Genomic DNA, 23,625 nt, shown 5'->3' with positions numbered 1-23,625 from the left:
AGAGTCCAAATCCGGCAAATCGTTTTGAGAAAAACAGATTTTGAAAGAAGTGCCAAACATGGACTGCTTTGCCAGATACAGAGTCGCCACCTAAATATTTTATTTTGGGGAAATTTAGGAAACCCTGACTCGTTTGCCTAAGGCCACGTGTCCGTCATCACCAAAGTTGCCTCGGCTCGGGAACTTGGGTACGATTGGGGAAGGTCACTTCGTGAGCACCCCCGCTCGCCCGATCAAAGATCGGCCTCTACTAACCATGATATCTATTTTTGAAAACTTTGTATGTCCTTATTCCGGTTATTAGCCTAGGTTACTATGTGATGCACACAGCATATAAGTATAGACTGGGTCGCCCGAATTGGAACAAAACATTTCATGCTTATTTATTTGAAAGATGGTTCGCTACTCGCAAGTAGGCTTAAAACATTTGATGATTTATTCCAATTTAAGTAACCCAACCTTCACCCACAGGCATTCAGGCAGTTATATCACATAAGCATTTAGCCTCATGGTAAGCATGCTATCAAGGCAGTCACTCACACGCATGCAAGGATGCTAAAGCATAAAGCTCACCGGGTACTCCAAGCCAAAACAAAAACTCATTAGAAATCATGCATGAATCCTAAGTATACAGAAATGCCTAATGCAACACATGCAATAATGCAAACTATAGCAAGCTCGGCTATTCTAAACATGGCATATGGAATGCTACAACTAACATGTATTCAATTTGGAATTGAAAGTATAATGCAGTTAGTATGATGCGCCGAGCCCGGTGCATGCAAAACAGATGAATGATGCAAACATGCTGTCATGCTGTATGCTAATTGAAATATGCCCTAATCTAACCATCATAAGCTGGTAAATAAAAGGGAGAAAGACGTGGGGTTGGAAGACATACATCACACGCACGCACACTTATTACAGTTTTGCCCCCTGCGCAGAGGGTCCGAATAAATATACAGTCCCGAATAAAAGAATATTACAGTCCAAGTAATACAGTCCAAATAATATACAAATTCCTAATTAATTAACAAATTAACTAAGAAAACTGTAAAACTAGCGTGCAAGCCAGGGACTGCCTTGCTTCTGATGAATGATGCATGTCTGGGTTGCCTTGCGCGGAAATCCACCGGGATGCCCCAATCAGCCTCTGTTTACACCTTTTCTTAAAATGTGCGCCAGACCCCGAAAAGTTGCTGATTCTTCATTTTGCTGCAACAGAGAGCAAGAAAGGGGCATAGCAATGTATTTTCACAGATATATGCATGCCTCGATCCTCGTGCCACCAATCACGCATATCAATGCATAATGGCAGAGGAGTCGAAATGTGCAACTCAATATAGAATGAATGCACGTATAAACACAACAAAACCTAACTCCATCATGGGTAATCCGGAGTGTCGGTGACTGGGGAATTGAGACACGTTCCGTCACTTGGAGTACGAAACGTACCTCGTTTCCCGTGCCCGGGCTAACTCCTATCCCGGACACGATGCAATATGCATGATATGCATAAATGCAACTAAGATACAGCCTAGCATGCACAATGCTATGAAAATGAGATGTCTCGAAATGCGTGCACACGGGCACGCAAACCGAGAAAAATGACTGAATGCAATCTAAGATACAACCTAGTATGCACTATGCTGTAAAAAAGAGATGCCTCGAAATGCGTGCACACAGGTACGCAAACCGAGAAAATGACATATGCAATCTAAGATACAACCTAGTATGCACTATGCTGTAAAAATGAGATGCCTCGAAATGCGTGCACACGGGCACGCAAACCGAGGCAATGACATATGCAATGCAATGGCATGGAAATGGCATATAGAATGCAACATGGACTTACACTAACATGAGAGAGCCTCATCCACTCTCACATAAGAGGCCGATGGATGAAAATGAAGTGCCTCGAAATGCGTGCACACGGGCACGCAAACCGAGGCAATGACATATGCAATGCAATAGCATGGAAATGATATGCAAACATGCTAATGGAGTTTAGGCACTGAAATATGGGGGAAAACAGCCCCGAAATGAAGCGAAAACACACCCGATGCATGGAATCTCTCCCGAAATGCAAAATTAGGCACCCGAAATGGCCTATAGCTATACCAAACATGCATAATTGGCACATGGAATGAAAAGGCAGAAGCAAGGCAGCCCCAAAATAAGCATTTTACTAGTACAAAACATGGCCAAACAGCAAGCGAAGATAGGGCAAAATTAGCATGCGAAAATGGCCCTAAACATGAGATTATGAAGCAACTCACAGCTGCAAACTCCAAATGGGTTAGGACCCTTCAACAACATTGAAGAGGGACCAAAAATAAGCACTTTCACAGAACTGTAAAAACCTCAAAAATAAACATAGATAAGGCTAAGTTCTTATGCAAGAAAATGGACCAAAAGGTGGCCAAAGAGGCGAGGGGTATATACAAAGCCCAAACTGAAAAATTTCCTTCTACAACATTGAAGAGGGACCAAAATCAAGCATATTTACAGAACTGTAAAAAACCTAAAACAGTATACAAACATGCTAGAAATGCAATGCAAAATAAGGCTCAAAAGAGGCTATAACATGAGGTATGCAAAATATTCCACAAACGGCCAAAGACCCTTAATGAAACATGAATAATGGGCCAAAATAAGACTACTTTCAGAACTGTAAAATGGCCAAAAACAAAAGCGTGATAGGCTAACAAAACATGCAAGAATGGGGACCAAAAGAGAGATATAACATGAAGTGGCATATGGAGGTCCCAAACCATGAAAGGAATTAAACAAAACATGAATAATGGACCAAAATAAGAACTTTTATAGCTCTGTAAAACGACCAAAAATGGAACCAAGATAGGCTGCCAAAGCATGCAAAAATGGGACCAAAAAGGGAGTATAAAGGCAAGTATAACATGGAGGTCCCAAACAGTGTTGATCCCTTCTTCAATATTGAATAGGGGCTCAAAATAAGCCTACTTACAGTTTACATCATACTCCAAAACAGATTACACATGAGCTAAAAATATCATGCAAGAAAACGGTATTTAAGAAGGGTATTGAAGCAAGTGCAATATGGGGGGCTCAAACAGGGTTGAGCCCTTAAGAAAAAGTGAAAATGAGCTCAAAATAAAGCCACTTTCAGTTATGGCCGGAGCTCAAAGCAAAAAGCATAGATGGCTTACAAAAGATACAAGAAATAGGCCAAAAAGGGAAAGATGCAACTCACCCTTGAAGATCAATACTTTTGTTGCTTCTTGGACCAAATTTGTTGCCTCTTAGCTGCTGGAATTCCTCTCCTTGCTGCTGGAATGGAGTGGTGGTGGTAGAGCTTGGTGGTGATGAAGAAAATGAGGTGTAGCTTAGGAATTTTTAAGGAAAATGAGAGAGACGGAGTGAGATAAGTGTATCAAGGCTTGAAGTAATTTTTTCTAACCCCTAAAATGTGATATCACCTGCTGATTATATGGACAAAAAAAAAGGGAGTAAAGGAGGGGCAAAGGTGGGGGAAAATTAGGCAAGTTTTCCCCCACAAAATATCCCCCGGATTGGGATATTTTCTGGGGGAAACAGCTATACAGCTGTAAAGTGGATATTGAGAGGAACATGGCCGGCCCCTTTTTGGAGCTCCAGGTGGCCGGCCGGCCACCCCACCTAGCCGGCCGGCTAGGGGTCAAAACGGTCAAGTTGAAATAGTGGCCGGCCACCACTTTTTAAGGTCCTCCCATGTGTGTACATCACATATATGTGGTTCAAAGTTCAAGAAAAAGGGTCCAGGTTGTTCAACATTAGCCCAGAAGGAGGGGTTCAAAAGGGTCAGGAAACATTACTGGCCGGCCACCAACTTTTAGGATCCTCCCAAGTGTGTACATCACAGATATGTGGTTCAAAGTTCGAGAAAGTGGCCCCAAGGTGTTCAACATTAGCCCGGAAGTGTGAAAAACGGGCGTCGGAGGGCGTCGGAGGATATATAACTGGTTGCTGCAACAATTACTGGCCTCCCACCCTTCAGTGACCTTCCCGGTGATAAAACAGAGGTACCTGCCAAAAATGAACGAAAACCGTCGCAAAACGAATGTTCGGGGGGCCAAAACGCGCAGTTCGAGGTCCCGAAAATGGGCTGTTAAGCACTGAAAGTGGCATTCGGCTACGAAGTGGGTTTCTCAGACCCCAGTGTCCCTCAAAAAGGAGTAAATAGGAGGTATGCCAAAAATCGGGACAAACGGAGATGGTTAGGCGGTCTCGAACCGAGGCACACGGCCAACGATTCCGAAAAACCGGAAACCAGACTCCGAAATGGGCAAAATGGCCTACGGCCACGAAGTGTAGCCTACGCACATTGAGAGATGGTCTACGGGACCTCTCCCTCCCCTCAGGAAAAGAAACAGCGAAAACTGAGCCTGGTTCGCAAACCGATGCAAAGCACAAAAGAGGGTTCGGAAGTCCGGAGGCAGGGCTCACGGCCGCGACTCTGAAACTTCTGAACGAGCGCATTATGTAATATCACCAAGCGCTCAATCGATGACGTCTGAGTCTTAAGGTCGGTCAAAAATGGGGTGTCTACACTTAGTTCAAGGGACAATCTTGATTCCGATTGTTGTTGTTGTTGTTGTTGTTGTTGATGATAATGATTGCAATAGATATTAAAAAATTAAAAACAAATAAAAAATTGTGGTGCAATAGATTAAAAAAAAAAAGATATGTTCAAAATGTGAACAAATAGGAGCTTCATGTATTTCAATAACAAATATTTGAATGGGAAAAAAATAACAAATAGAATTTAGAAAAAAAAAAATGAATAGATAAATATAATTTAGGGAAAAAACAGAACAAATAGGGAAAAAAATGAACAGATAGATATAATTTAGGGAAAAAATTAAACAAATAGATATAATTTAGAGGGAAAAAATGAACAGATAGACAAAAAATTTGAACAGATATTTAACGAAAAGTCAAATAGATAAAAAAGTCAAGGGGTAAAATTGAAAAAATATATATATTCTTCAGGACTTCTCACCAAATTATTTCACAAAGCATTAATCTCTTGTCAACAAAAAATATTCCCTACACTTAATGCTTTATACCTTTCTTAAATTGGATTTATCACCAATTAATCTTTTTTTTTATTATCATTGTATTTGGTAATAGAATGGAGAAACGTATATTTAACTTTTGGATTTTTATTTTAAAAAATCTGCTAGATCTTGAATATGTTAAATTTAGGTCCAAATACATTTTTAATTATTTTTTATTTTTTTTGTTCTTGTGTTAAACATATGCAGATCTTGGTGAAAACTCTAACTGGGAGCAACTTAGCACTATGACTGATCTGTTCAATTGTCTCAAATGATGATGATGTTGTTGTGTGGTTTATCTGTTTGGATCTTCTTCTTTTTTTTCTTTTTCTTTTTCTTTTTTCTGAGTAGTTGTTCATGATAATGATGATGAAATAGATTAGAACAAGAAGAGAGAGAAGTTGAAGAAAAGAGAAGATGAATTTGTGGTGTGATGATCTATTTTGTTTTTATTGTTGTTGATGATGATAAACATATTGCAAATGGATAAATAAATAATAAAAAAAATCTATTTAAAATTGCTAAGATATGTTCAGATCTGTTCAAATATGTTCAAAATAGCTTAGGTCTAAATTTCAAACAAATGACATTTCACACAGATAAATTTTGAACAGATATATTCAGAATTTCAATAGATAGAATTTTGACAAATAGAATTGTGGTGTGTGGTAGATCTAGATCGGTAGAGAAGGCCACTGATATGTTCAACTAAATAGATCTCTACTTTTTTTATTCTTTTAGTTGTTGTTGATTATTATTTTTTTAGTTGTTGATGATAAAACAAATATAAGACAAATTTTGAACAAACAATAGTAATAGTTTGTGAATTTTTGTGTAATATTTGAGTATTAGTGGTGGATAATTTCAATAGATAGAAAAATTAGTTTGTGAATTTCAAACATATTGGAAAAATGTGCTTCCAAATTTGAGTAATAGATAAGAAATTGTTATTTTAAAGGGTAAATTACAAACACACCCCTTGAGGTTTACTTAAATTGCAAATTATCTCTATGGTTCTAGAAATTACATTATGCCCCCTAAGGTTTCTAATTTCATAACAAATAGGTCATTTTATTAATAAATCATCAAGTTAATTAACAGTTTTTAATAATATTAAATTTTATTTCAATTAATAATTCAAATAATTTTATTATTGTATAGGTGAACAGTTAGAAATTTTACTTTTTCAATTAATTCTGTTAAATAAACAATTCTGACAGGGAGGTATTTGTAAGTTTCCAAACCACAGGGGCAATTCGTATTTTAAGCAAACCTCAGGGGGTGTATTTGTAATTTACCCTATTTTAAAAGATAAGAAAATTTGAACAGATAGATAGAATTTAAGGAAAAAATTGAACATGTAGATAGAATTTATGAGAAAAAAATTGAATAGGGAAAATAAGGGAAAAATTGAACAGATAGACAAAATATTTGAACAGATAGTCAACAAAAGTCAAATAGATATTAAAATAAAATAGAAAAAAGAAAGAGTCAAGGGATAAAATTGGAAACAAAATGTCTTTCAGGATTCTCACCAAATTAATTCACAAAGTGTAGACCTCTCACTAATAAAAAAAAAATATTCACTAGACCTAATGTCTTATACACTCTTTAAATTAGATTCAACACCAATTTTCTCATAAAAAAATGTTCAAAAGAACATAAAGCAAACCTATTTTAAAAATATTTGGCATTTCATGAGTTTGATTGTGCATATATTTATATGTGTGTGTGTGTGTATTTACACAAAGATAGAGAGCTAGAAATGGGATATTTACCTGGCCTTTTTTGGCTAGAACATAGATCAAGTTAGAATCAGAATAAAGTAGTCTTCTCTCTCTTTAATCTCTCTCATATTAATGTTCTAGATCCAACTGAATGTACTCATCAAAGTCCATCAATGGCTCACCATCTTGAAATCAGATCTCAAGTGGAATTAGGGCAAATAAATGGTTTGGTGACGGAGGTGGTCTCTATGTCGTCGTCGAAAACCTTGCAAGATCTCATGCCAGTAACAAAAACCTTGCGAGATCTGGATTTGAATGGAGGCTAGGAGCAGGATGAAGGGAGGGTTTTCATCAACGATAAAACGACGGAAATGAGAGAAAGAGACCATCGACAATGATTTCATACGGTGGTTGACGACGGTAGTGAAGTGACGAAGCTCTGACGTCGACAAAGGGAGATCGACGATGATGAAGGAGCCAGAGAGAGATGAGGGTTTTAAAGAGAGAGAAATCGAGAGAAAAGAGAGGAGGAGAGAGAAGAGGATACGGGTTAGTGTTTGGTATGAGAAATAATATATATATATATATATATACATAGGTAGTTTGGTCATTTTGCAATATTTTGTCTTGGATAAAGTATTTTAAAATGTGCATCTCTAGAAAGAAAAAAAAAAATTCAAAATTGGATTTGTAAATAGAGAGTCCAATTTTTTATTTAACAGAATTTACAAAAAAAAAAAAAAAAAAACCCTCTCTTATACAATAGTAAAATTATCAAAATTGTTAATTAAAATGTATTTCTGATATCATTCAAAATTATTAAATAAAAAAATAACAATAAAACATTTATAATTTCTAAAACTATAATAGACAATTTATATTTTAAATAAATTTTAAAAGATGTATTTATAATTTATTTTATTATTATAAAATTAAAATATTACTTAGGATTTTTATTTTTTTATTTTTTTTTTGGTGAATAAGACATTAAATAAAACAGGAAAAAAAATACAAGAATACAAGGACATGCCACAGGACCTACAAGTAAGAGTGTAAAAATGGCCCGTGGTACGCAAGCAGCTCGAAACCCGCCCTCGGCTTGGGGTGGGCCCAGCTCGTTTAGGCCTGTTTGGGCCCAAGCCCAGCCTGAGCCCTTGAGCTTGAGTTTGGGCTTGGGCCATCATTTTGAAGCTCAGCCCGACCCGACCCGACCCGTGTGCCAGCCCATCGGCTCGCTTAAAGCCCACTGAAGGCCTGGCTCAAGGCCTAGTATCTTTTTTAATGAAAAATAATAAAATTTTGATAAAAAAAATTTAAAAAAACCAACAAAAAATCGTTAGGCTTGCCCAAGACCCGAATATCCCTAGGTCTGGGCCTAATTTTTTTGGCTCCTGAGCCAGCTCGGACGAACCAAAATTTTGACAAAAATCCGCGAGGCCGAACATGAGCCGGGCCCGGCCTGAGCCCTGGTAGGCCGGACCAAATTTACACCCCTACCTACAAGCTATACAATGCTAAAAGACAAACAAGCATAAGAAATGGGCAAACTGTTGGCCCAACAAAAGCTGACACTAGCCATAACTATAAAGCAAACTATTACAACATCAAACTATAACAACAGCAAACTATTACTTAGGAATTAAGCTTGCAGCTCTGCCGTGTTCGATTAAGCAGTATCTCTAACAAATAAAAGTTTAACCCCACTTTCTACGTGGTGCAAACTTTTTCTTTTTTTTTTTTTTCTTTTTTTTCCCTTCATATGAATGGGTTTGCCTTTTAGTTTGCTTTTTTGCCACCCATTCGGCAAATGGTTTTATAAAAGCTTGGCTTCGGTGCGGAGACTATGCAGTAGACTTTAGCAAGGAAGTGTTCTCCCAAATCCTGTGGAGACGCTGCAGACAACATGGAAGAAGGGAAATCATGCCATCCTATCCCTCCTCTTCACAATGCCAACTCTGGTACCTCTCTCTCTCTCTCTCTCTCTCCATATACGTAGATATAGTGTTGTATCTGTGTCTGGAGATTAAGTTCTATACGGATGATCCGTAAAAACCATCTTTTACGGGCCACCAATCAGTGGTTGAGCCAAGAAAATGGACAAAAGCCCCCCATTTGGTTGTCATCGTCTCCTCCCCTGCATTCCTTTCCTCTGAACCTATGAAGCACGGTACGGGTACGAATAGTGATATTAATACGTTAATACAGTAAAATTCAAAAAAAAATAAGATATGGATACGACTTGGTACACTTATAAAAAAATATTTATTTTTAATTTAGAGTAATGTAAAAATTAATTAAATGGTTTAATTTGTTAAGGTCCAACTTACAATTAACATTTAATACCAAAAGTAAAGATATAAATCAAAATTAAATGTCAATATATTAAATAACTTACAAATCATAATTTAATTTTAAAATTATGCTAAGCATAAAATAAAAAATAAAAATAAAAAATCTAGTGAGATGAGTTTTATCTCTATAGTAGAAGAAAATATTATTTTAACTAAAGTACGGTACGGCTTTGGTATATACTAGATATGTCTAGGTATGCCAAAAATTAAAAAGAAAAAATTTAAGTATGTGTTTTGTGTACCTAGCATGTATGCAGAAGTATCATACGAGATATTATATGCTGGTAAGTACCCGATACCAGTACGGCATGTTTTTTAAAGTACTCATGCTTCATAGCCCTAAACATTGTTGTGCCTTCCTCAAATGATTAGGGTTTTGTGTTTTGGGTTCAATGGGTTTTGTTGGAAATTTTGAGCTATCAGTGATGTTGGAAAATGGAAATCTTAAGCGTTTAGGTGGTAACAGCATCTCCAACTCTTCATCAAATTTTAAGTAAAAAAAGTTTGGTTTGATATGAGTTACTCCATTGTTCTCATCAAATTTATAAATAAATAAATAAATAATCCCTTATATCCCAAATTTTCCTTTCCATAAAATTTGATTTTTGATGAAAAAAATCCGTCTTCTTATTTTTTTAAAATTTTTACCAAATTCAAATTTGACGAAGAATGTGATAAGTTTTCAATATGATAAAAATATTAATTCTCCCTTGATTTGATCAAAGGGTCGAGTCTCAGTCATGAAAATTTGATGAAAGTGTTAGGAAAGTTCATATCAAATCAAGCTTTTAACTCAAATTTATAATCAAATTAAATGAAAAAAATTGATGAAGGGTTAAAGGATTGAGATGATTTTCTTTCATAAAAAATGGTTAAAAAAGCTTCTTAGGGTAAGTTTTGGTTTGGAGTGTTGCATACCAGATCAAGCTTTTAACTAAATTTTCACTCAAATTTGATGAAACAAAAAGAGTAACGATTGGAGATGCTCTAACATCATAACTTTAAAATGGCTGCATCAACTTGTGAAGCAGCTTTGTTTTTCTTTGAAATAGCGAGCTTGGTTTCACGATTTACCAACTCATAGCTCAGATATTTGTTCGTTTTTCAGAGCTAGATCTGTGATTATTTAAGAGTCTTGCTTTGCTATGGGCTGTTTCATCTATACTAGTTTTTGTGGTAAAAACTTTGCCAGAGAAGATGGTTGCCTTGGTAAGGGAGGGAAGCAGTAGGGCTTACATGTTTTGTAACTTTGGATGACGTGTCAACTAAAGATTGGTTGACCGTTAAAGATCATATTTACGGTTCGACCATAAATATCTCCTGCTTCTGTGTGTTCTACATCGTTTGTTTTTGAAGTGATGGCAATCAGACCATTCATGTTTATGTAGTGTCATCAGTGATTTAACTCTTTTACAAATTTCATTGATTTTTTATTTATTTTTTTCAATTGGTACAAGTTAATTTAGAAATTTTACTCCTTTACAAACTCATTGGCAATTTTTTTATTTCATTATTGATAACATATATGCTTATAGATAAATACATGCACAAAAATATTTATAAGTCGGTGAAAATACATTATGTTGTAATTTGAATTTTCCATATTTAAAGGACATCTAATAAAATACATAATACCTGAAATTTTTAGTCGAGTTGAGTTGAATGTATAGAAACAAAGCAAACTAGATCTTTCAATGTAATTTCACATTTTCTCTCTTCAACATTTCACAGAAGTAACAAGGTATCTAAGAAAAATACCACCAGCTCACTTCATTTTCAAGATCGAGTCATTCTCACAACTCTCACAATTATTGTCAGATGTTGAAGTTCAAAATTGTGAATCAGAAATTTTTGAAGCCAGTGGCTACAAATGGTTGAGTTTGTATACTATTTACTCAAGTTTTTTTTTTTTTCCTCCTTTCCTGTTGAGATACATAACCATAATCTGATTCTTATAGTTCTTTTGTGTTCAACTTGAAGGAAATTATCTTTCTACCCAAATGGTGATAAAAAAAGAAAAGGGGAAGGACACATCTCTTTGTACTTGGTAATCGCAGAAACTAGTAATTTACGTCTTGGTTGGGAGGTCAATGTGAACTTCAAATTGTTTGTGTATGATCAAATTCAAGGCAAGTACATGACCATCCAAGGTAGGTGTTTTTTTAGTAACCAATCAATTTCCTTTATGATTGTTTGAGGTTTTTAAATTTTCATCCTCATGCATATTTTGCATATATTAATTATTCTACACACTTGATTTTTCTTCTTTATTTCAATGTTTAGATGCCAATGGGAAGGTAAGACATTTTCATGAGATGAAAACAGAGTGGGGTTTTGCCCAATTACTCCCGCTCAGTACTTTCAATGATGCTGATAACGGATATCTCATCTGCGACACGTGTGTTTTTGGAGTAGAAGTTTTTGTTATAAATTATACTGGCAGAGGACAATCTATAAACATACTGAAGGAACTTGACCGTACTTACACCTGGAAGATTGATAATTTCTCATCTCTAGATGGTGAAATTCAGTACTCGGATGTCTTCATTTTTGGAAATCGAAAGTGGTATGCAATGTTTGAGTTTGCTCTCAATTACTATATGCAAAATGAAAATTTGACAATTTACTGCTTTTTATGCCTTCCTCTAACAAAACCAGGAATTTACGGCTATATCCCAAAGGCCGTGTAACTGCAAAGGATAAATGCCTGTCCCTCTTTTTAGGGTTAAATGATTTGAAAACCTTTCCTCCTGAACGGAAAACATATGCAAAATTCAAGATGCGCATAAGGAACCAAAACCATGGCGAGCATATGGAAATTGAAGGTGATATTATGTTTTCTTCTATTTTTTGTTCATATCTTAGGTGCCACAATGTCAACATGAACATAAATTTACCCTTCGTTTCCTCTAAAAATCCAACAAATGAACATAAAAGTGTAAAATAAGTATGAATACAGTCCGAAGAAATCATATCCATGGGACACTGCTTGTCGCATTTGCAAATTATGAAGAGCTTTTCATTTATGTAGATCTTTTGGGTAGTTAAATAACAATTGTCCAATTCTCTTGCAGGTTCCAATTGTTTTACTTCAAGCTCCATCTCCTGGGGTACATCTTCATTCTTGTCATTAACTGACCTCCATGATGCTTCTAAGGGCTTCCTTGTGAATGATACTTTAATTATTGAAGCCGAAGTTAGCGTCATATCCACAGTGAAGAATTTCTCCATGTAAATATGTGCGAGGCTTTTATCCCAGTGATACAAGGAAGTTAGTAGTATCCTTGTCCTTTTAATCTGTTAATATCATCCTGTGCATGGACACCAACTTATGAGTTAAGAGACTTTTATGCTATGAAAGACTTCTTATCATGTGCGAGTTGTTTTTTAACTGTTTGTGATTCTTGACTGTGACTTGTTTACATTGAATTAAAATCATGGAGATAGTCTAAAGATCCAACTCCATTTGAGAAATATACTTCTAGCAGTTGCGAATGGTGATATTGTCATCAAAGTTAATATTGACTTTGACACAAAAATAGCTATTGTACATGATTTATATTTCAAGGATCACGACACAAGTGAGTTATTAGTTCATGTGTTTAAATGATTATTATAGATTACTGAAGGCAAATCAAATAGACTGACAGCATTCTTAGGGAAGCAAAACATTGTTGTACTGTTCTATTTTTTTCTTTCTAGGGTTTTAACAATGTTCATTATAATATTCCAGTGAAACAATGATTAAACCAAGTTAACACAATCCATATCCACCCAACCTTCTCAGCTAGAGGCCCTTACAATATTTCACATATCTTCCTGTCAAACTCTATTTTGAAATTTCCTCATTTATAGTAGGGTGAGCATGATTCGGTCGGGTTTGGTTTTAGAACATTCCAAATAATAGCAGTGACTATTATTTATAATTTCATGAAATTTCAATTCAAACTAAATCATAAAAATATTGAAATCACAGGAGACCAAACTAGTAACGCCGTTAGATTTAGTTTGGAATCACAATTCTAAAAACTTATCGTCATTCAGTGATCACAATCTACTAAAACATCAAATAATATGTCTACAATTTTTTTAAAATTTTCAAGAACTAGTGTTATCACTCCGCAAGCAAACATTAGTAAAGGTTTGCCCTTGTGAACATTTCATGATATAGTTTAGAGAACTGACCTGCCCATCAATTCAATGTTCCCAAAACGTTGTAATTCACCTTTAGTAAAGCTTTGCCCTTATGAACATTTCATGATATACATATAATCAGTAGGCATAAGTGCAAATCCAAGGCCGTCCCAGTCTACGTCAGCAAATTCATATAATAAATCACTGTCACAAAGAAAGAAGCCTTGTCAATATATGAAATCAGCAAAAATGAAAGGTTTAAATCAACGTTAATAGCAAGTAAACTGGTACCACTTTACTTGAATCAAAGTTAATGCAAGTGGAGTGGTAACCACTTTATCAAAACATCTAAGATGCAACCATTCAAATATACTTTGAGATAATTAGTGATAGCAGTCATAATATCAACATGTACATGTATATGCGTATCAATAACATGCCCACAATGGCCATCTTCACCACAGTCATAATAAATATGATGAAGAGTTTACACAAAATAAAGAACCCAAGGCTTCTACAGCATCGAGTCGTTCCTCATGCATGTCTTCTGTCATAAGTGGTGCATCCTATATTAAGCATAGAGAACAAGTCAACATTGCTTCTATTGAAATTATAGGGATTAAAAAAAAGGAACTGGAAAATAATCTTAGTCTACTGAAGCTAAAACAACCTACATAAATGGAGCATGCAAGTTCTGGTGTAATTTTAGAAGCATCATACCCACAACACCAGCTGATCCCTTCCTGATACAATCTGAAGGCCATAAATTAGAAGATATCACAACATCCCAAGTCTCATAATTAATCCTTGATATAGAAGTTTCAAGATGACATGAATCATCTGACAGTGAGCCTCTGCATAAAGAGCACAAAGAGTATGAGTGAATCACATGAATGGGATATAAAAAAGGGCAATAAGCAGAAAGTCCAAAAATTATTGAAATCCTATCATATCTATTTAGTGCGAGAAAGAGTTTATACAATAAGCTCTTTACCTGCAGCAGGGGAAGAAACAGAATCGTGCATTCCATCAACCTCACTGCCACCACCGGTTGTTTGTACATGATTATTATCATCCTCAATGTCGTTATCACCTTCCATCTTTACATTATCTACATCATGTAATGTCCGAAAACAAGAATCATGACCAGATACAATCAGTGTCATGTTTTCCCTAAATCTCTTGTATATTCATTGACAAATAAATCTAAGGAATGCTTGAATCAAATAAATCAAAATTCCAGTCTCTAATCAAAATTCATTGACCTAGTACAACCATATGCATTTATCCACCATCACGATTGGTGAGCTCTGCCTCAAGGTTCATAAAATTATCATAATTAAGCTACTCTACATCCCCAATAAACAAACTGCATGCATAAGCGGAAAGAGTTTAGCAAAACATAGACGATTTGAATCTGAGCACGCAAAAGGACATTAAAATTCATCAATGGAATCATTCAAAATCACTGAAACTGAATCTCTGTTCAAAATCCTTGCTCAAATCATGAAACGAGAGAAAGAGAGAGAGAGAGAGAGAGAGAGAGAGAGATGATTATAGCGAAAACGAAAAACAATAGCAAGATCAGATCGTGAAAATTGAATTAAAAAACACATATAGGCAGACAAATTGAAGATTAATTGATTTACCGGTAAAAACAACCTCTTGAGTTCACGATGCTTCCCTTAATGCCATCTCTAATGAGCTAGATTAAAGAGAGAGACAGAGAGTGGAATGGATTATTGTTTCAATTTACACATTACAGGTTAGTTGATAAAGATGTGTCAACCATTACAGAGAGTAAGATTCGAGCTATGAAGATGAATCGATGAAGATGTGTCAAACATTATAGAGAGAGTTGAATCGATGAAGATGTGTCAAACATTACACAGAGAGACAAAGAGAAGTGTTTAGGCTTACTGGTTATGAATCTTGATTATGAATCGATCGAAATCTTCATCAACAGCAGATTGAAATCTTCAAATCTTCATCAACAGTCTATCAAAATCTTCAAATCTTCATCAAAGTGAGAGTCGAGTGAAAGGGACAGTGAGATTCGAGCGAGAGAGAATGGAGAGTTAAAGGAGAGAGTCGAGCGAGAGATAGAGTGAGAGAGAGAGGGAGTTCAGATTTGGGAACTAAGAAAAAAAAAAGGGGAACATAGGTCAGTTTTTTTATTTTTTTATTATTTTGTTTTTAAGTTGATCATGATCAAGTAAAATGAGATTTTGACGTAACAAGCATAAATGATAGACACTTTTTTTTGTTTTTAACCCGTTAATCTCGCAGAACCCATGTCAATAAGTGATAAGAAGAACAAAAAATTAAAAATAAAAATTAAAAAATTGATCAATTTTATTACATTGGAGTTAGTGGGGGGTTTAAAAAAAAAAAAAGAGGAAAAAAAAATAAAAATTAAAAATTAAAAAGTTAGTCAATCCAGGTAGTGGGGTCAAAGAAAAAGGAGTAACCTTTTTCTTGTAAAAAGTGATTTTTTTTTGTGACCGTTAAACAATCAGTCGTAAAAAAATAAATACAAAATATCATATTTTTAATAGTGAAAAACACTTTTATTGCAGTTTTTTTTTTTAATTTTACTCAGCCCTATTTTATACTTGAATGAATTCCAAAAACCATTATTATAAATGCACTCTGTCTAGAAGTCTAAATTTAAAATTTTTGGAATAATTCTAAATTCTATTTTTTCAGGCCTTAAAACAACAATATTTTGAAAGACCATATTATATCCACCAACTTATTTACCTGTTTACCTATTTGTTTATATTACCACTGGCCTCTAACGCTAATGAATTTTCCAGCGACATTTTGGTGAATATTCCGACAATGATGAGTTTTTTGACAATGCACGCGTTAGTGTTCGGCAGTTGACAATAGTCACTGATGATAACAGTGTGTGAGAGTGTAACGATACAAGGATAATACAAAATAAAATAAAAAATGCCATCGAAACAGAGAAGTCACAAAACTTATGTCATATATACCCCAACGAAAAGTGGATTCTTCAACAATTTTTTCCGTATTTAAATGGCAAAAAGTACAAGACTATTTTGAGAACATACAATTTTAGTTAAAAATCAGAAAGAGGCAACAAACTTTCCTATAGTTTTTTACCAATCGTTTTTATCAAATGCCAAAAAATTTACTAGAAAAATCAATTTCCAAAATAGGCTTTAGTAGATGGTTTGAAAAACTCATACTAGATTTCAACGGACTTTAATGATTTTTTAAAAATAGTTTAATCAATTTTTGTTACTATTTTGATCCACTTAATCTTGATAAAATTTGTATAATTTTTTTTAAAAAAATTATTGAATGTAATAAAATATGAAAAAGTATTGAATTTTCATATTTGATGATTTTTTTATTAAAAAAATACAAATATTATACATTGTGAGTGTATCTAAATTAAGTGTATTTAAAAAATAAAAATAAAAATTACACAAAATATTTTTAAAAATTCACTAAAAAAAATACCAAAAAAAAAAAAACAGATAACCAAACAAGGTATCGTCTTTACACGCGTCCCCAGATTACCAATAAAAGGTTGGCTTCGGAGTATCAGGACTCGAGTATTTTACCCACCCAAAAAGACTCATGAATCCCCTCTAAAATAAAAAACAAAGGCTCGTGAGTATTTACCACTGAACTCTTTCCCGTAGAGAAAGCAGAGAAGATGGAAGAGAATAGCAACTGTGGTGCCCCTCTCTCTCTCGCTAGGATTAATTTTACTTTTATTTTTTAAACTATTATCATTTTTTCTTTGTTTGCTTAAACTTTTAATTTTTTCTGCTAGTTCTTAAAAAATTTTATTTCAGTATTATATAGTTGAATTAGAGACAATTGTACATGTTAGTATGTGTATATGTAGTTCTTAAAATTTTTTATTTCAGTTTTATATAGTTGAATTAGAGACAATTATACATGTTAGTATGTGGATATGTAGTAATATATATATATATATATATAGATTGATTGATGCACCTTCCATAGATTAGATGATTTGATTGACAGTGATTGAGTTATTCCATATTTAACATATCTATTCTCCCATATAAAGGAGTTCATTGTACACACTTGAATATATACAAAATACATATTCTCTCTCTTTATTTCTCTCTATACCTTCATCATAGTATCAGAGTTATAAGGTTTTTTTTTCTGTTCATCACCAGAAGTTCCATCACACTTTCTGGCTCGAAATTTTCTCCCAATTCCAACGCCACCAAAATTATCGTCAAATGACCCGCATGCATCCTCACGCGCCGCCTGACGTTCTGCGCGTCATCCCTTCCGCTGCCACTCACTTACGCACCCTCACGCACGCCTCCTGTGTCGCTGACGTTAGCTACGACACGGCGACGTCAACCCTCATCCGTTTCCGTTAAGCTACGGCTCAAGCCCAGCCGCTTCCAATGCTTTTGCTAACCTACTCCGCACTGCCCCCGCTATACTGCGCCGCACCTCCTCCATACTAACGTGAGCCGCGCCTGCTGACATCAGTCTTCCTCTTGCTAACGTCAGCCCTACGCCCTATTTGGCTGAAATTCAACTTTTGGCTTGTTTCTATCTATTTTATGCACCTTTTCTGCTCATTTTGGCTTGGTTCCCACCTATTTTCGACCTTTCGGATTCACTGGTACACTCTGTTTTTTCTAATTTTGCCTCTATGGATCGCTCAGACGATGCTCATCTTATTTATGTTATCGATGGCTCAAATTATATTCTGTGGGCCCAAGCCATGACTGGCTTTCTCAATGGCAAGAAATTATAGCGTATTATTACTGGTGATGTGCCTGAACTAACCCAAGAGACAAAGGAATCTGCAGGAAATATGCTGACCGTTTGGAGGAATGGGATAGTAAAACCTATCAGATCATCACTTGGTTCAGGAATACCTCTGTTACATCTATTAGCCTTCAGTTCGGCCGCTTTCAACTTGACTCGGTCTCCATACTTGCTAAAAATATTTGGGACTTCCTCAAAGAACGATATCAGACTAATGGTCTTGCTCATCAGTATCAACTTCAAAGCCACCTCCATCGCATGCGCCAACAGCCTGATCAGTCCATTAATGACTTTCTGTCTCAAATCTATTCTATTTGGGATCAACTTGCTCTGTCCGAACCAGCCTGGCCTCATCCTGATGATGCTTCTCTCTTTATCACTTATCGTAATCAGCAGAGGTTGGTTCAGTTTCTTATAGCTCTCACTCCTCACTTTGAGCCAGTCCAGGCTACCCTACTACATCGCACGTCTTTGCCTCCCTTGAGCAGGCTATATCCAAGCTTCTCTCTAAAGAAACTCGTCCTGGTCCATCCTCCACTCCCCATGTGGACTCAGTTCTGTCCACTCCTCAGTCAATGGGCTCTTCCTCCACACAGCCGACTCCTCAGTGCACTTATTGTCAAAATCGTAGACTTCCTTTTACTCATCTTCTAGTTCACTGTTTAGTCAAGTCTTGTCGTTACTGCAACAAAACTAGCCCTGGACATCTCCAACAAGATTGCTTTCGTAATCCATTTCGCCCATCCTCTACTGGGTCATCTTCTCGTGGCTCTCACTCACGGGGACGTTCACATCATTCTGGGCCTTAGTCTTGGTCTATGCCTGCTCATTGTACTGCTACTGCTGTCTCTGAGGACTTCTCACAGTCTGAACCTTTTGATCCTTCCACCCCTGTCTTCTCCCAGACTGATGTTGAAACTTTGATCAAACAGCTTCTCTCCACCTCCGGTACTCCTCCTGCTACTGTCTTGTCTGTCACCTCAGGCACATTTTCCTGGTATTTTGACTCTGCCTGTTGTAATCATATGACTTTTGACTCTACCGTATTTTCCTCCACATTTTCTTCTCTTCATATTCCTTCCATCCATACTGCTAATGGATCTCTCATGTCAGTGAGTCATATTGGTTCTGTTTCTACGTCTCATTTGTCTTCATCTCATGTTTATCTTATTCCTGCTCTCACTGTAAACCTTATTTCCATTAGTCAGTTATGTGAACATGGTCTCACCGTTACCTTTTCTACTAATGGTTGTTTGGTGCAGGACCCTCGGATGGAACAAACACTTGGAATCGGCTATAAGCATGGACATCTCTATGAACTCATCTATCTTTATGTTCCAGCTTCCAGTCCATTGGCTGCTTCTACATCTACCTCTACCTTTACCTTATCCACTTTTCATCTTTGGCATTGTCGGTTAGGTCATCTATCAGTTAGTCATTTAAAATTTTTAATTTCTAGTGGTCAGTTAAGATCTATCTCTTCAAATACTTTGGATTGTTTATCTTGTCAACTTGCCAAACAACCGACTTTATCTTTTAATAAAAGTAATTCTATTTCAAATGCTTCTTTTGATCTTGTGCATTTTGATATTTGGGGCCCATCCCCTACACCTACCATGGGGGGGTCACGTTACTTTGTTATTTTTGTTGATGATTTTTCACGCTATACTTGGATATTTCTTATGAAAAATCGTTTTGAACTTAAACAACTTTATTACAATTTTTCAAAAATGATTCAAACCCAATTTTCCAAAACCATAAAAAAAATTCGTTCTGATAATGCTATGGAATACCAGGATTCTGAATTTTTGGTTTTTCTTTAGAGTTATGGTACTCAGCCTCATTGTTCTTGTGTCGGTACATCCCAACAAAATGGACGTGCTGAACGAAAATATAGGCATATTCTTGATACTACTTGAGCTCTTCTCATTTCTTCTTCTTATCCTAAAAATTTTTGGAGAGAAGCTGCACTTATTGCTATTTACACTATCAATTATATCCTTACTCCAGTCCTTCATCATTAAACACCCTACAAGCGTTTGTATGGAAATTCCCCCTCTTACACCACACTTAGGGTTTTTGGATCTGCATGTTTTGTTATTCTTCAGCCTCATGAACACACCAAGCTAGAACCTCATTCTCGTCTTTGTTGTTTTCTTGGGTATGGCATTGAACATAAAGGATATCGGTATTGGGATCCAATTTCTAAACGTCTTCGTATCTCTCACCATGTTTTTCGGGAACATAAAATGTTTTCCTCCTTATCTTCTTTTCATTAATCTTCTCCAGCTCTCATTCTTCACTTTACTGATTCTTCTATAGATCTTTTCCTTGATGTCCACCTCTAGAGACGTTATTGCTTACTCCTGATCCCGCTGAGTCTGTTCTCTCTAATGGTCCTAGTGGTCGCACTGAGTCTTCCTCATCTGGCTCATCCCCTCTTGAGCATGCCCCTTCCGATCGTCCATAAGTCACCCAACCTAATGTTCGTCTTCGTGATTATATTGTTAGCTCAACTTTTTTTTCTACTTATGAGCCTACTACCTATCGTGAGGCCAGTTCTAACCCTCTTTGGCAGCAAGCTATAACTGATGAATTACAGGCATTAGACAAAATTCATACCTGGACTGTTATTGATCTTCCTCCTAGTAAGACTACGATTGGTTGTAAATGAGTTTATAAAATCAAGACTCATTCTGATAGATCCATGGAGTGTTACAAAGCTCGTCTGGTTGCTCAGGGCTTCACTCAGGAATATGGTATTGATTATGAAAAGACTTTTGCTCCTGTTGCTCGCCTCACTTCTGTCCGTAGTTTGATTGATGTTGCTACTGCTCGTCATTGGGGCCTTTTTCAGATGGATGTGAAAAATACTTTCCTCAATGGGGATCTTCTTAAGGAGGTTTATATGAAACCCACTCCTGGGTCTCTAGTTCTGGCACAAAAAGTCTGCAAACTACAACGTGTCTTTTATGGCCTCAAATAGGCTCCACGTACTTGGTTTGCCAAGTTTAGTGCCACTATTCATGATTTTGGTTTCACCTCTAGCTCCTATAACTCTACCTTATTTATTCAGGCGACTACTCAAGGCACCACTCTTCTTCTTCTTTATGTGGATGATATGATTATTAGAGGTGATGATGAGGCTGGTATTCTTAGCCTCAAACAGTTCCTTAGCTTCCATTTTGAGATGAAGGATCTTGGTTCTCTCAATTATTTCTTGGGTCTTGAAATCTCTCATGACTCAACTGGTTACTATCTCTCTCAGGCCAAATATGTATCCGATCTTCTTGCTCGCGTTATACTTACAGATTGCAAGACTGCCTCTACTCCGATTGATCCTCAAGCTCGCCTTACTCCACTAGATGGCACTCTTCTCTCTGATACTATTTTCTATCAGCAATTGGTCGGTAGCCTTAACTACTCAAGAACTTTTGTCGCTCTGCTAGCTTCTTGCCGACATGGGCGTCTCTTCTACTGAAGCTACTTCTCTCTATTGTGATAATCACAGTGCCATTCAAATTACTCATAATGACGTCTTCCATGATCGTACTAAACATATTGAAATCAATTGTCATTTTATTCGTCAACATGTTATTCGTGGAACGGTTCATCTCCATCCCATTGTTTTTACTGATCAACCTGCTGATAGCTTCACCAAAGCTCATCCTCCCGGACGTTTCACTGATTTAGTTTCCAAACTCATGATGGTTGATGTCTTTCCACCTTGAGTTTGCGAGGAGCTGTTAGTATGTATATATCTAGTAATATATATAGGTTGATTGATTGATTGATTGATTGATCCACCTTTCATAGATTAGATGATTTGGTTGACAGTGATTGATTCATTACATATTTAACATATGTATTCTCTCCTATATAAAGGAGCTCATTGTACACACTCGAATATATACAAAACACATATTCTCTCTCTTTTTATTTCTCTCTATACCTTCATCAGTACAAATCAATCCCATGAAGTTTGTGATCAAATTTTAACCATAAAAAATTAGACTTTAGGGTTATAGAGGGTCAGAAATTAACATCAAAATTAAGTATGGATCTAAGTGCGGAAGTTGCCACTATTAGGCGATTAGGAATGATTAAACAAGTATGGGCTAAAGTCTAAGGAAAGTAGGTCAATAGTGGGCCAAAACAGGTCCGACCAGCCAAGGGTCCGAACAGACTCCATGAAAAAAAATGTCTAAGTCAAGTTACGGAGGTAGCACTTGTAGCGGTCAAGTTGTTAAGGCGCTTTGTCTCAACGCCACCATTCCTAATATTGTCGGCTCCACCATCTCAAGTATTGTCGGCGCCGCCATTTGAAGTTGTTAAGAGAAAGAGAAAACCGAAGCAACTAAGTTGCAGAGGTACTTTGTCGTTGCCACCATCTCTAGTATTGTCGGCGCTGCCATTTGAACTTGCCACATGAAACAGCCGTCGCAGCAATTAAATAGCAGCCTTCAGGAGAAGCTTCCCCTCCACAAGTAGAGGCTAATACTTGGCACTAATAGTAGGCCCCAAGGCATTACTACCCTAGGGCTGATAACATGTCCCTAAGGCTGATAGCAAGCCTCGAAACTCACTAGCTTGGCGCTGATAGCAGGCCCCAAGGCTTATTAGTTGGAGTTAATAGCAGGCCCAGAGACACCAGTATACCGCGGTGACCCCGCGAATATAGGAGCAAGGCAGCCCGAGTGCAAGGGACTCCCTTTCTACTTACCCAGGACATGAACCTGCCTTGGTTGCACAGGTAAGATCAAGGAAGCCCCCTTAGGCTTAGTACTAAGGCAGAGCATAGCTGATAGCAGACGTAGCTGGCCTTCACCCTGGGAAGTTGGAGAGTTTGTAATTAGATGACTAAGGGTGGAGGCGTCGCTGAGGTGAACACGAACATAGCTAATAGCAGGCTATGAAGTCTTGAGAATGCATGTCTTGGCTAAACCAAACTGAGAAGGCAAGTACAACGGCAAACATTACCGCCGCAAGTGCACTTATTGAGGTTCAAGCTAAAGAGGCAAGTTGCAGCGACAAACACTCCCGCTGCAAGTGAACTTGCTAGGGCATCTATACCAAACAGATAGTACATAGTACATGCAGAAGGATACATGACACCTTCAGCCAGGTGGTCCAAGGCATAATATTCCATGTGATTCGCAAAGACATATATCCTCACTTTATTTGATCACTTGGTATTTTTTGGTGCTAAGGAAAAGCCTATAAATGCGAACCATTTCCCAAGGTCCAAGAGGAGGATTTTGGGGACTTAGGGAGATGCTGCACATTTGTGCACTGCCATTCTCTTTTCCTTAAACCACTTGCTCCACTCTCACCCAACTACTCATTCTCCAACTTTTCCCAATTTTTATTGACTCATTCTCCAACCATTCCAACCTTGTTTGACCATTAACATAGTTTTGTCTCTCTAATCACTTTCTTAATCATTGTTAACCTCGAACCCTCCCTACAATGGTTAAATAGATCAAATTGGTAGTCCAGTGTGAAACATAAAAAATGGTTACTAAAATA

The 23,625-nt window shown here is 36.6% G+C and overlaps 1 protein-coding gene and 1 long non-coding RNA gene across 33 annotated transcripts; one reads left to right on the top strand and one right to left on the bottom strand.

The window, feature by feature from the left end:
• Positions 1-8,396: 8,396 nt before the first annotated feature.
• Positions 8,397-12,528, top strand: LOC114298083 (MATH domain and coiled-coil domain-containing protein At2g05420). Of its 5 annotated transcripts, none has more exons than XM_028242593.2 (6): positions 8,397-8,763; positions 10,888-11,029; positions 11,137-11,306; positions 11,440-11,722; positions 11,815-11,981; positions 12,231-12,528. In XM_028242593.2, the coding sequence occupies exons 1-6, from the start codon at positions 8,709-8,711 to the stop codon at positions 12,389-12,391; spliced, it is 978 nt and encodes a 325-aa protein (XP_028098394.2). In that variant the 5' UTR covers positions 8,397-8,708; the 3' UTR covers positions 12,392-12,528. The 5 variants fall into 5 exon arrangements, with proteins under 5 accessions (XP_028098394.2, XP_028098393.2, XP_028098396.2 ...); XM_028242592.2 differs by having other exon boundaries at positions 10,888-11,038; XM_028242595.2 differs by having other exon boundaries at positions 8,636-8,763; positions 10,975-11,029.
• LOC114298084 (uncharacterized) lies at positions 11,968-15,553 on the bottom strand. 28 transcript variants are annotated; one of them, XR_014348636.1, is made up of 8 exons: positions 15,211-15,553; positions 14,940-14,995; positions 14,556-14,600; positions 14,285-14,401; positions 14,011-14,144; positions 13,782-13,856; positions 13,342-13,494; positions 11,968-12,467 (listed from the first exon to the last, which is right to left on the bottom strand). It is a non-coding gene; the product is annotated as an uncharacterized LOC114298084 (long non-coding RNA). The 28 variants fall into 28 exon arrangements; XR_014348630.1 differs by having other exon boundaries at positions 13,706-13,856; positions 13,961-14,144; positions 15,211-15,532; XR_014348625.1 differs by having other exon boundaries at positions 13,965-14,144; positions 14,556-14,659; positions 15,211-15,531.
• Between the last annotated feature and the right edge of the window lie 8,072 nt (positions 15,554-23,625).

Source organism: Camellia sinensis, chromosome 13 (assembly GCF_055761805.1).
Source record: "Camellia sinensis isolate YWXY chromosome 13, ASM5576180v1, whole genome shotgun sequence".
Lineage (NCBI taxonomy): Eukaryota > Viridiplantae > Streptophyta > Magnoliopsida > Ericales > Theaceae > Camellia > Camellia sinensis.
This window is presented reverse-complemented; position numbering and strand designations above follow the sequence as displayed.